This window comes from Danio aesculapii, chromosome 19 (genome assembly GCF_903798145.1).
Source record: "Danio aesculapii chromosome 19, fDanAes4.1, whole genome shotgun sequence".
In the NCBI taxonomy this organism is placed as follows: domain Eukaryota; kingdom Metazoa; phylum Chordata; class Actinopteri; order Cypriniformes; family Danionidae; genus Danio; species Danio aesculapii.
The window spans coordinates 31,062,313-31,076,507 of NC_079453.1; the positions used below are offsets into that span (position 1 = coordinate 31,062,313).

At 35.4% G+C, this 14,195-nt stretch overlaps 1 protein-coding gene across 1 annotated transcript in view; it reads right to left on the reverse strand.

The window, feature by feature from the left end:
* The window catches only part of kpna6 (karyopherin alpha 6 (importin alpha 7)), a 30,963-nt gene extending 17,921 nt beyond the window's left edge, over nt 1–13,042 (reverse strand). The window contains exons 1-8 of the mRNA XM_056479113.1: nt 12,937–13,042; nt 4,623–4,756; nt 4,244–4,339; nt 3,949–4,048; nt 3,772–3,866; nt 3,545–3,676; nt 922–1,010; nt 687–786 (exon numbers count right to left, since the gene is read on the reverse strand). Coding sequence (XP_056335088.1) covers nt 687–786; nt 922–1,010; nt 3,545–3,676; nt 3,772–3,866; nt 3,949–4,048; nt 4,244–4,339; nt 4,623–4,756; nt 12,937–12,940 — 750 coding nt within the window. The 5' untranslated portion in view covers nt 12,941–13,042. The remainder of the gene's footprint in view (nt 1–686; nt 787–921; nt 1,011–3,544; nt 3,677–3,771; nt 3,867–3,948; nt 4,049–4,243; nt 4,340–4,622; nt 4,757–12,936) is intronic.
* Nucleotides 13,043–14,195: the final 1,153 nt, after the last annotated feature.

Below are 14,195 nucleotides of genomic sequence, written 5' to 3' on the forward strand. Positions count from 1 at the left end.
TAGTGTACAGATAAATTATACAAATTACTCTGTTTAAATATAAAATGGCAATTATAATGTTTGTAATAAATATTAAAAATTAAATGAAAACAATGACGTGTAACACTTGTGTATTATTCAAATTGACTTCCCTTTCGTTAGGTTAGTGGCTGATTTTTTTTCCCCACTGACTTCTATTACAATGACATTTTTTTGACACTGTATATCATTCATTATGGATTGTAGTTTTTACTGTTGATCATCAGTTGGCACCATGAACCCTTTAGATAGGAAAGTACAAAAAAAGTTTCTGCCTTTTATTCTATGGAGTTCTTTAGAGTAAACACAAATACTGTTGACCACGTTCTGAAAGCTCTTATTTAGATTTTCTCAGATATATCAAGAGAAGTGCGCAAAGGTCTCTCTCTCACACAAAAACACACAATACACCAAATAACCCCATATAAAAGCCAGAAACAAAGCTTTTTTTGCACTGTAACCGATAATCAACAGTAAAAATTCCTCTTCCAAACAGGGAAAACCCCCAACAATCAAGAACGCATGATTATATGCCATCATGGCTTTGCAATCAAAAGATGTTGCTACAATGAAAGTATAATGGAAGGTTCTAGCTACGTTACCTAAAGTGTCAAGTGCCTCCTTAACCACAACAAAAATAAGAGAAAAGACAATGAAGTGGTGCAGACCTTCTCAAAGTCAGGGGGTGGACTTTTGCCTCTGCAGAGGTTGGACAAGGCCCACACAGCATTCCTGGTCATTGTGAGACGAGTTGATTTGGTCAGCAGCCTGGGGAAAAGAAATATCATTAAAGAAACAATCAATCCTTTTCTTCAGCAGAAATGTTTCTTCTGCAGATAATGTTCATTTCCCGTTATAGTCACATTTTAGGTAAATAGAAAAAATAAGAAATAAAGAACTCACATTAGTAGAGGTGGGAGGATATTACAGTTTAGCACATAATCTCTGCACACAGCACTGTCTCCCGCAATGTTCCCTAAAGCCCAAACAGCCTGTGACACAAAGATTCATTAAGATATCCGCATGAGATTCACGCTCATTTAGCATCAAATCAAACAAACAAGGTGACTTTAGGCCCCAATATACATCAGGCGAAATGGAGTAAACTGGTGTGATGCAATTTTGAATAAAATCAAACAAAATAAAGATTATTTAGAAGCAGAAGAAAACTGTTGTCAAAGAAAACTTTTTCAGAGACTTGGGCTGATATTGCTTTTCATGTTTAATATAGTAAAACGGTTTCTTTACATCAATTTATTTTATGAATTAGAGGTGCACATAACTGAAACCCAGACCCACACCACAATCTCCGGTGCGGGCTAGTCTAGCCAGCCATATGTGAACAAACTGATCACATGGTTCCACACAGGGCTTGACATTAACACCAGCCAACCTGCTAAATGCGGGAAGATTTTAGCTGTGGTGGGTTAGAGAGCCACTTCCACTAGCCACTTTGGTTGGTTGAAAATAAATCTTTAATTGTAGTTCATCAAGAAGTAGCAAAACTGACAAAATAACTGTTCGCATGAGCAAAAGAAAGCAGGTGAATACAGACTGAGAGGATGATCACGTGCAGGGCGAGATGCAGGGTTTCTTCAATAATTGACAAGGGCTTTAGTATCGCGAACACGGCTGATGTGATGCACGCGAGTGTTTATCATCATCCTGTACAATTACATTGCTTTAATAGGAGATTAACTTCCCATTTATGTATAGTTAACTGGTGATCTTGGACATTTATCCTAGACAGACTATTATGCATACTATTAGATGCATGACAAGTTTAAAAAAAAAAAAGAAGTTAATTTTAGCTTTTTTGTTTTGTTTTGTTGAATAAAAAGTGCATGTTTATAGCTTTAGCATTTAGCTTGTTTTACTTTTTTAATTGGTAAGAAACTGTAGCTAAGAAATGTTTATTTATTTTTGGTGTGGCCAGAGAAAAAAAAGTTAAATCATTAGTGTTGAGCTTAGGGCATGAGCTTAAGTCATGTAAAATAAGAACTCATTGCAATGCAACACCACAAAACCACAACCCATGTGCTCAAGCTCATTGAGCAAGGTCATACACAACACACACAAAAAAAAATAAAATAAAAAAATCATTCAAATGAACGAGGAGGCATGTGGACATAACAAAATCGAAATTAAGTAATTTTAGCATGCCAAAGTCAAATTCATGCATTTAAAATATATCTTTCCAACAACAACATTGTGGCTAGTGATCAAAAAAATAAATGTCCTGATCCCACATATAGAAATCTGAGATATGGGAACATATCCAAATCACACATTTAAAATATGTTTGATTTAGAAGTTTGCTCAGATTTTAAAAAACGTGTCACATATGTACATAGAAGCAACATATATTTGAAATATTGCAAAAATGGGCATTATATGAGAAGATGACAGGGTGGCTGTGCCTGGAACAGTGTGATGACCAAGCAATATCCCCAGGTACTCTTTTGAGAACAGGACCAAAAAAATTATGCGCATCCCTGAATATAAATGAACATGACTTGACTGAAGAGCCCGGTCGCAGAGTTGGTTTAAAGATATCCACATCAATAAAAACAGGTGTTTACTAACTGGCATTTTCTCATTGATTTTTCACTGTGTTGTGGGTTATTTTGCATAAATCGAAATATTCCCCTAAACCAAAGTCCTTTTAAGGCAAGTCATTTCACTCAATGACCATTTTTAAAACGCCTTTCAGCCAGTATGCTCGAATATTCTGTCTAAATGGGGAAACATCAAATTCTTTAAAACTGTTAGCCAAGCTTACCATTACATTACATATTTGGAATCACCAAAAGGATTATGCAACAACTGTAAAAATTGGCATTTTTAGGTTGCCCGAGCAAATGCACATGTGCACTCGAAAGGAACAGGATCACGCACTAACCTCATTTATGGCCGTTCTACACATGATCATCCTCTGAATGCTTCGTCAGTTCGCACTGGTCTTCTAAAGTAATTCAAAACTTGGTCTTGATAGCAAATCTCCAGAAATGAGAGCGACCTTTTGTTTACAAGTTTGTGGGAGTTTGAGTAGTTGCTTTCATGTAATGACCGTTTGACAGGAGGAACTAAACCTTGCGTTCGTTTCATACAGATTACAAAACCAAAAATTTCTGGTTTTAAGTTTAAAATTTCAGGCTTTACGTGGACATATTTCTTATGTCTGTGAAGCAAGTATTCCCTGAGATTCCAGTGCGTTTGTTGACCACAAATATTTGTAAAAGCACCCGCTTGGGCCGAGCCCCTCCCCCAGAGAAACTAGTCGAAATCGATCGATGATTGGCTCCTGCATTAGCAGGCAGGGCTTCATTCCCCATATTGACCGTTACACTTTTCCACATCCAAAACTATATGAGTGACACGTCTTGTGTATTTTATGGTGTTTGCCTAAACGCCCCTTCCACTTTACTGACATTTCAAATTTATTCAACCGCTATACAAAGAATTGCAAGGAATTCCAGTGTGAGTATATCAGGGCCTACATCTCTTGCCAATTTATAATCTGTACCTGCTCCTGAACATCTTCAAAATCAGAGTTGAGAAGTTCAATAAAGACAGGCACGGCACCAGCCTCGATCACGAACTTTGTCTGCTGAGATGTTCCAGATGCAATATTGGTCAGTGCCCAAGCGGCCTCGAACTGTGGGGAAACAAACAAACAAACAAAAGAACATGCTTAAAGATCTGACTTTGGAATGGCAAAAACTAGCTTGGCCTTATTTAATCAAATCTCACCTGTAATGTGCAATTTGTACTCTTCTGAAGGAACTCAACAAACCTATTCACAACTCCTGGTGTGCCGATCACTTCATCAATAGGTGGATTTGGTTCTGAACAACACAAAGATGCACTCATTAAAATTCATGCATGCATGTTTCCAGGCAATTCCAATCATGCGTTTGTGTCAAATACCTTTGGAAAGTAGTTTTCTGAACCTCTGTGTCGTGACCAGCTGTAGTTCCGGGTCTTCTGAGAAGAGCATTTCAACCATGTCTCTTGTAATTACTCCATCCTAAAAACACATAGGCCAAACTCAGTCTCGATCAATGACTGTAATTTGTTTTCAGCCCAGGTTTGCACCTCTGAGAAGCTCAAATCAATAGTGCTTATTGAATTAAAGGGTCATAATGCTCTACTAACAACAGTCCCAGAGTTACCTCTGCCTGTAAGTGATATAATGGGATAAAGTATTTGGGTTTGAACTCACTTGGGCTGTGGTGGAGGAGACGTAGGAATCCATGAGAGGACTTTCAAACATTCCCCCTTCTTCACCCAGCAGCTCCACATTTCTTCTCTTAAACAGCTGCCAAGAAAAATAGAGAGAATCAATGGTGCAAATTACATCAATTGACATGAGAGTTAAAGTTAACATGAGCAGCATTCACAACCCATTAAACTTGAGTAGTGTGATGTAGAGTAAAACAGGACAGTCAATGTGAAGAAAAAAAAGGATGGTGAGACTCAAGTGATTCCTTTAGGTGCCGATTGGATATTTGATCTAAACCCAGCTTGGTCTAGATTGTACATTATAGTTAAAAAGTTTTGAAAACATGTACCAAATAAAATGGGGTCTATTATAAAGTCACCTGTTGCTCTCGTTTCTGTTTCCTCAGCTGAATGCCTTCCTCCTCTCTTCTCCGACGCATCTCCTCCAAGTTAAGCGCTTTGTTCTTGTAGCGGTTCATCCTGAAATTATCCTTCGCAGGACTTCCTGAAGGCTCTGCAGAACAGAGAATTCATAAAACAGAAAGATCATAATGAGCCTACCAACTAGAGCATTCTATTGGTCCTAAATAACAAGCAAGATTTGCAGCAGCTTGCTTTAAAACGATAGGCCTCACTTTTGAGACACAACAAGTACAAGCTATGGCTTCAACAGAAAATAGCAGGCTTCTGTAGCCATACATAGCCACAAAAGTTTAGCAATACAGTGGTACCATGTTATTCGCAGGAGTTACGTTCTAAAATAACGCGCAATAGGTGAAGTCCGCAAAATAGTCAGCTTTATTTTTATAATTATTATAGATTTTAAGGCTGTAAACCCCTCACAACACACTTTATCCACTTTTTTTCAGACAAGCAATAATATTCACACATTCTCTTGTTTAAACACTCAAAGTTCAAACCTTCGTAGAAAAATAACTCTAATATTATAGAATGATCCTCATTTTTTTATTCTGTAATGGCACCCTACAGTCAAGTAACTTCTCCCTTCCTTTAACATGTCCAGAAGTTCAACGGGTGTGATGGTTAGCATCTTCCTCTGTCTTTTATGTGCTATCGCAGGTGCCTTTGACGGTGCAGAACATTTCGTCGACATTGTGGGAAGAAAACTTGCAAAGATACAGTACAGCACTTCAGAGTCACACTGTTAGCGATTGAAGATTTAGGTAAATTTGGCAAGCTGAACGCAATCTGTACTGTACAGAAGACACGGCACGGAGGAGATTGATTGACAATGGTCAGAACCATTGCACTAATCAGGACGCGGAACATAATGCACTGTAGAAAAACAGCATGTCAAATTGCATGAAAAAAATCCACGAAGGCTGCGAAAAGTGAACCACATTATATCGAGGGATCGCTGTATACCATATTTGTATTGCACAGTAGTACAGGTACACTGAAAAGTTTGGGTTCTGTCACACATAAATAATAACAAGGACTCTTTACAGTGACAGTACAGACATTTCTAAATGTCACAAGTAGGGCTGCACAATTAATCGAAAAAAGATCATGATCTCGATTCGACCCTACACACGATCTTAATTCAGCTTTTCTACGATTGTGCAAGGCAGCCGCACAAGTCTTTACAGCAATATTGACACAAATGGTGTTAAAAGTGTCACATACTGTATTCATAATGTCTAATTCACCCAGAAATGTAATTTCTGTCTTCATGTAATGATGTATTCGCGGCCGAGAAATCACACGTGAGCTGACCGCAAGCTGTTTGTTTACTGCCGAGAACGTGCGCATGAATGACGCTTACTTTAGTGAACAGAACCTGCATAGACTTTGAATAACAGGTAATGAAGGTGTAAATAACGTTCAGTTTGTAGCACAGAGCAATCGTTTGATGGCCATGTGAGAGGTTTGATATGCACGTATGTGTTTTTTTCTCAAGTGACAGCAGTCATGAGCCGCACATGAGCCGAGTGAAAGTGAAACCTGTGCGCACATCATTTAAATGATCATATCGCATTTTACAGTTATCTTTACGACAAGCATTTGATGTTTTTTTTTTTCTTTCATAGCGAACACAAAGTGTTGTGCATCAAAATAAATGTTTACTGTCAGTATAACAACCCAAGCCTAAATCCTATAATGTTGAATATAATGCAAGAAGGAATCTGATAAGGACAAAATTCTTATTTTACCAGTGAAAACAAATGGTCTAATAATGTTGTCAATGGCAGATGACAAACACATGTCTTAAACATATAGTTCAACTTTATAACTATGAATAGTTATATTCTGATGTCATAATTTTACTGTGAATTAACAAACAGGACATATTGAAAGTCTGTTCAAGTCCACCATAACAACTATACAAAATATAGCATTTTAAGCAACAGTAAACCAACACATTAGCATAATATTATAATTGTTGTTTTACTATATGTTTGAGAATTAACAATAATAAAAGGCTAATCATATTAACCTTTATTTAACATTTACAGAATCGTGAGAAAATAGTGATCTTGAAAAAAATTGTCACAAGATGCATTTCTATATCAATATATCGAATATCAAAATATTTTCTTATCTTGACTTTTCTATTCATTTAAAAAAGATGAAAAGTGCACCGTTTTCACAAATAATAGCAAGCAGCACAACTATATTTTACCTATGATAACAATAATTAGAAATTTTACTGTGTAGCAAAATATTGCAGTAAAATAGGTTCTGAAGACCCCTGAGAATCAGAACAATGGTTGCTGAAAATTTAGCATTGTCATCACATGAAGACATCTATTTTTTATACATTAAATAAAAAATAGAAAGCATGTTTTTTTTCAATGATATTTTACCATTATAATAATTACCATTATTACTGTATTTTTGAGCCTTGAACATACGGGATAGGGATAAACAATATATCGGATCGACATCGCAATGTATCTTTAATAGTCACGTCGCAGGATTAGATTATTTATTATATATTAAAAGATAAAGATATTATTAAATCTGATTTTTTAAAATTATTTATTGTTTTTTTTTACATTGTTCGATTTCTGTACTTGAATACAGCTAGACTCTCACAAAAAAAAAAAATAAAGCACTGTTTGTTTATTTATTTTTGCGTGTATTTTATTAGAATTTTTGCAGATGCAATGCATAGAAAAATACCTGATCATCCCAGTCGACCTAATTAATAAAATATTTCCAAAGAGAGCCATTCAAATCATTTGGTGAAATTATATTCATGTCACAATATACATCACAGCATAAGAAAATATCACAATGTCATATTTTTCCAATATCGCCAGACTTTTAGAACGGTAGGTTGCATAAAACACACTTCAAGTAAGAAAAAGTGCAGAGTTGGTTTTCATAATAACAGAAAAGAATATTTTTGTCAGTGGAAGGCTAATGAGAAAACTACAAGATCAAGTCCTCACTCGTATGGACAAAGAAGATATTAATGCATTTGGGCATCTTGACAGGAAAAACAGAAAAAGCAGTGACAATTTCAAATGGCGTGGCATCTGCGACTGCGAGAGCGCTCATGTCGTCAATAACGAGATGAAAATGGATGTGGAAGTGTGTAGCTTATTAAACCTTTCCCTTTAAAACATAACAATGAACGTCTGAGAAATTGTTCAGCAGTCTCAGCAGCTCTCCCCAGCTTCATTACTCACTTTGGTCTGTTTGTACTCAGCACAATATGCAGAGCCACTCGGAGTCAGTGAGCAAAACCACTTTTATTGAGGGTGTCTAAACGCTGTTTGCATGAGCAAGCAGCTAAAGCAGCCTGTCTCAGCATTTGTGCGGCACTGAGAGCAGAGGAGGCTGCGAACGATGACTGGCTAATGCTACCGAATGCACATCAGGGCGCTAACAAACAAAGCGCCTGAGGGCACAGTTGCTGATCTTGGATCTGCTCCCATCCTTTCTGTATGATCTTATTGTGCGGTGTCTCAAAGGAGTAAAATAACCCTAAATCAGCAGCATGAGCACTGTGTGAAGGCCTCCATAACCTTCAGTCAGTCCTGGAGCAGAGAACTTTCACAAGTTCCAGCTTGTTAGAAATCAGGCTTGCTGATGGGTGAGGAGGGTGGGGCATTGCTCCCAATATGTTGGAGGTTGCACCCAATTTTATTTCTTCATTAGCAATTTAGGCCACGGTTGAGACAATATTCAGTCAGAGCTTTGAAAGTTGCATGATCCCTCAGAAAATATTCTTAAGGCCGAGACACACCAAGTTGGCGGATGGCTGTTGGGATGCATCGGGTTGTTAGTTGGTCAGCCTATTTGGTTTTGTGTGTTCTAGGGTTGTCACAATACTGGAATTCGGTATCAATCGATACTAAAGTCTTAAAAACGTCCATTTCCTGCTAACATTTGAGAGCTACTGAGCACGTTCTTAAAAAGCTCTGATTTGTCGTTGTGTTCACATGCTCAACAGAAATGACTGTGATTGGCTGAGAAGGTCACCGCTGTTTACTGAGTGTAACCACTAGGCATGGGACGATAACCGTTTTCAAGGTGTACTGCGGTTCGGAAAAGTCAAGGTTTTAAAACCGCCAAAATTTACAGTAATACCATTCCTAAGGTATATGTAAGAGTTTTTATTTACTTTTTTTAGGACAGCAGGATCTCCAGCAGAAAAGATATACAAAGGTGCCGTTTTAAATTGTAAAGAAATCTAAGTTTTTTTAAACTAATGTAGACAGCAGAAGTCAATGATTCGTTTTAATTATTTCCCCTGACATGTTTACTGCTCCAAAATATTTTAAATCTTTCAAAAAGTAAAATGCATTGTGTTCAAAGGGGAAAAATGTGTTGTTTTTCACCCAGACATTTAAAAGAATATATTTTAGAGCAGTAATCACAATACCATGATACCGTAAAACCGTGATATTTTTACCCAAGGTTATCATACCGTCAGAATCTTATACGGGCCCATGCCTAGTAACCACAGATACAGAGACACTGAAGTGTTTCAAAGTGATGTCAATCAGCTGGTTTGTCTATAAGCTGATATACGAGCAATCCACGGATGAATCGTGGCTTTAAAATGCTGTTTAAGAGCGTGTTCATTAGTGCTCAAATGTTAGCGGGAAATGGACATTTTTAAAATTCAGTATCAATTGGTATCGAATTCCAGTATCGTGCAACCCTAGTGTGTTCCACACAGTGCCTCATGCTGAATCGTGCCCCACGAGTTGGCATGATTCAGCATGTAGAATTGGTGTTGGCTGAAAAGAGCACATGGGTTGGCTATTCAGCAATGAATCAGTGTGCGAAAACAAAACTGAATGAAAACTGATGTAAACAATTCAAGTAAATTTACAAAGTAGTCAACTGTTACTTTGCTAGATATCTAGATCAAAGATTTGGATAAATATGGAACATTAGTTGGATTCTCAGACATATTTGCATGAGCAAATCCCTCTGTGATGAGTGACAATTACTGTCACAATGGTACGGAACACTTTGTTTACGCGTCATGTGCATTTAATCTTTCGGCTTCTCTTTGTTAAATTAGAATACAAATATTTTAAATATTAAATATGAATATAAGCAATAATATTATATATATATATATATATATATATATATATATATATATATATATATATATATATATATATATATATATATATATATATATATAATTAAAAATTAATTATATATATCTCAATTAAAAAACAATTAATAAATATTTTCAATTCTCTAACATCAGGTTGTTCTATGTAATGTACCCAAAATTATAGAAAGGTTTTCAAGATGTGTCAAAAATAGGATTATATCACCAATTTATAAACGAGTCATTCAAAACAAACCACCGAAAAGAACAACAGAATGAATTATTCATAAATCAGACATAACTTATTTCTGAAGATAAACAAGCTAACGAGAACAAGAATGTCAGTAAATAACTTTGACTAAATAAACCATTCCTCACGAGAAGTTAGTGTTAAACAACATGAACAGAAATATAGCACAAGACATATGGACCATTTTTAACTTCTTTTTTACTTTTTGACAGCACTGGTTCTCCTCCTCTTTCATTACATTGGATAAAAAAATATGTAGGATTTTAATTGTTGGAAGAACTATTCCTTTAACAGGAGAAAGAACATCATAATGACTCTGTCTTACAAATTTAGATGGGATGACAAGCAGGCTGTGCCTCAACCTGATTCAAGCCTTCCATGACATAGCTGCCCATCACATGGGCCTCACAAATAGCAGTGTGGGCCTGGCCACTGTCGAAGGGCTATTTTAAAGGAGTATGTTTGCTATGGCTTAAAGTCCAAGGTCTAGGGACAGTAAGCAGATGGGTTTAGAGCAAAGACACCCTAAAGATCAATCTGCATCAGCAAACAGTACTCCAAAATAGTGCCAACCCTGGACAAAATGTTGGGGCTTGACAGAGATGAACAGGTCGTCATAAAATTTTACAGAACTGTCAGTAGTCCATTCAGCATATCACACAAATTGTCAATTTATTGCATTGAATTAGTTTAAAAATGGAGAAATACATGAAATTCAGGGTATATGAAGGAATCCTAAAGGTAATTTCAATACCTTTTTAAGACTTTTAAAAAACATTTTAAGACCTCATCATGACTTCAAGTTCTAGTCAATATCAAACCTTTAACTTAATCAGTTGTAGTTAAATAAATTAATGGAGCACAACCGTGCAACAGAACTCAGATAAGCTCGGAAAAAAACAAAGCTTGAAAGAATAAATTACGTGGTTGTTTTCAGTGAAAGGCTTCTGCCACTGTTTAAACTTGTCTTTCTCCAACCAGGAGTATGCAAACTTACATTTTCCCAATTTGCCATCTGTTTTGCTCTACGGTTTCGCTACATGTGGAGAGCGTCACATCACCTTCCCACATTTGTCGTGACATCACCCGGACAAAGGAGCTTGGCCGGATGCAAAAAGCAAACAATCGAGTGGATCGATGAAAATAAATATATTTATGCTTTTTTCAAACACTTTGGACAACGCTTGAACAAAATTTAAGACCTCGTAAAAACAAGATTAAGACTTTTTAATATTTTTTAAGGGCCTTAATTTTCCCATAATTGATTTATCAACTTGTAATACTTTAAGAGTAAATTTTACTGTAATACCATTCTTATGATATTTGAAAGATTTTTTTTAACGTTTTTTGTTTAGTTTTCTAGGACAGCAGTATCTCCAGCAGAAAAGAGATTCAAAGATGCTGTTTTAAATTGTAAAGAAATCTGTGTTTTTGAAACAAATAAAGACAGCAGAAGTCAATGACTGATTTTAATTATTCAGCCTGACATGTTCACTGTGCCAAAATATAAATCTTTCAAAAAATAAAATATATTGTTATCAAAGGGGAAAAAAAAGTTTTACCCAGATATTTAAAAAGAACGTATTTTAGAGCAGTGAGCACAATACTGTGATACCGTGATATTTTTATCCAAGGTTACCATACCGTCAGAATCTTATACCGGCCCATGTCAAATTTTTTTAAGTTTTATATTTTAATCTGTAGCAGTGTCAGTGAAAATTTTACTTAATTTGGCTTACTTTTTATGTTTCAAAAGATTCATTGCAGTTAGTATCCAATTTGCAGAATACAATGTGATAAAAATTCCATCTTACAGGCAAAAAAGTACTCTGAACTGCCCTGCTGATTTCAGCTTATTCAAACTGAAAACTAAAATGGCACAATGTGTGAAAACCTGCCAGATATCACATTAATATCCACTGTGATGATTCTATGAAATAGAAGACCAAGTCAGCAGCAGCCAGTTTCCGATACCTAATCTGACCTTCTAGTCCGTATCATTCCTGTTCCAACCTCTTCCTATCAAACCAACCTATTCAAAAGATGTCAGTAATAAACAGACAGGCATCACAGGTAAAATGTATAATGCTCAGAAGCACTTGGCCAAGGGGTTCTGACATATTTTAATCATCATTCACTAAATATATAAAGACTAAATTGTGACCCAATCTTTATCCTTCTCGTGCCATCACCTTCCTCTCTAAACACCCAATGTAAAAAAAAAATGATCCCAAGTTTTATTTAACATAAAAGAGTGCTGTTTTAATGCTGCTGACAACCAAGCCAATCGGTTACTACAAGAAACTTCCCATTTAATCACCGTGAATATACAATAAAAGACTCTCATGGGTAGTTTTAAAACAGAAACCATCAGCTATCGTGCTGATCACGTGTTACAGTTGACTAGTGTACTCATTGACACCAGGGACATGTTGTTTAGTCTGTCTAAACCCAGACAGCTGTCAACCTAAACAACCTTAACGAGCATAGATTTATATGAACCATAACAGAGCACTATGTTTAATGTTTGAGGGTTTCCTCGTTAGCTACCACCTAAAACCCAAACGATTTCACAACTTCTGACTGAACATGTCTAACATGACCAAGCGTTTCCACCGGCAAAGACTCAAAACCCATAACCACGTTAATCAAATTCGACCAAACCTCACTAAAGCATGTCCGAAACGCGTTATAACTTCAAATATTTGCTTTCAGGTTCGCTAGTAAACATACAGGTCATGTACAGCAATGTGCTAGGCTAACTGGCCCTTTACACTCATGCTGTAAATGACATGATGTAGCTTCTCTCGGGTTCTCGGCTACACATCTGATCCCAAAAGACCGCTAATAACAGAACGAACACGTCAAAAGACAGTATTAACGAGATACTTACCCATTGTTCTTTCTTTAGTTATATACGCTTTGATGACTGGTTTTATCAACGCTGTATTCTTAACACTCGATTTTGCTCCTCACAAACAATATGTCGGTGATCTACGGAGAGTCGAAGGAGACAAATTTAATGACAGCGTTTCTAATTTGTGTCTTACGAAAGGCTGAGCAAACGAACAAAATGAGGGGATCTCGTCATCAGTATGTAAAAACAAGAGTATATAATAATAATAATAATAATAATAATAATAATAATAATAATAATAATAATAATAATAATAATAATAATAATAATAATAATAATAATGATAATAATAATAATAATAATAATAATTATTATTATTATTATTATTATTATAAACCACAACAATAACAATAACAATAATAATTATTCTAACAATAATACCATTAATAATATTAATAAGAATAATCATAACAAAAATAATAATAATCAGAAAATTGGGATAATTTTTATTAGGATATATATTATATTTATTATTTATTTATTTATTAGGATATAATATAAACAGGCCAAAATAATAGGCTGTCTTCCTAAAAAGTGTAAATTAACTTGTCAGCAATATAAAAATAGTCTATTTAAAAAACATAAATAGTTAACTAACTTACAATATAAATCAATCAATAAATAATATGGTCAAGGATGATTTTTAATATTTTGTGCATAATAAACAATATACATATATATATATGTGTGTTGCGGCTAGAAGGGCATCCGCTGCGTCGCCACTGTGGCGACCCCAGATTAATAAAGGGACTAAGCCAAAAAGAAAATGTATGAACATATATATAAAAAATACAATATTATAAATAATAAAACAATTTCATTAGGCTATTTCATCTAGGCATCTGCCTAATCTATTTTTATTTAGCCTATTTATTTTTATGTGGCAACAATCCATATTTGAGTGTTTGATATGTTGCTAGCTTTATATGTCTGTATGGGGTGGATGAAATGTGTGAAAGTTGCCAGTCAAAAATATAAAAGTGGGAATTCTAATTAAATTGATTTTTTGAAATCATTTTTTGTTGTGTAATAAAATTAATAATAATAATAAATTATTATTATTATTATTATTATTGTTATTATTATTATTATTATTATTATTTATAAATGAAGTTAGAATCATTAGCCCCCCTTTGATTTTTTTCTCAAAGGCACGCACAGTGGCACAGTGGGTAGCACGTTTGCCTCACAGCAAGTTGGTGTTTCTGTGTGGAGTTTGCATGTTCTCCCCATGT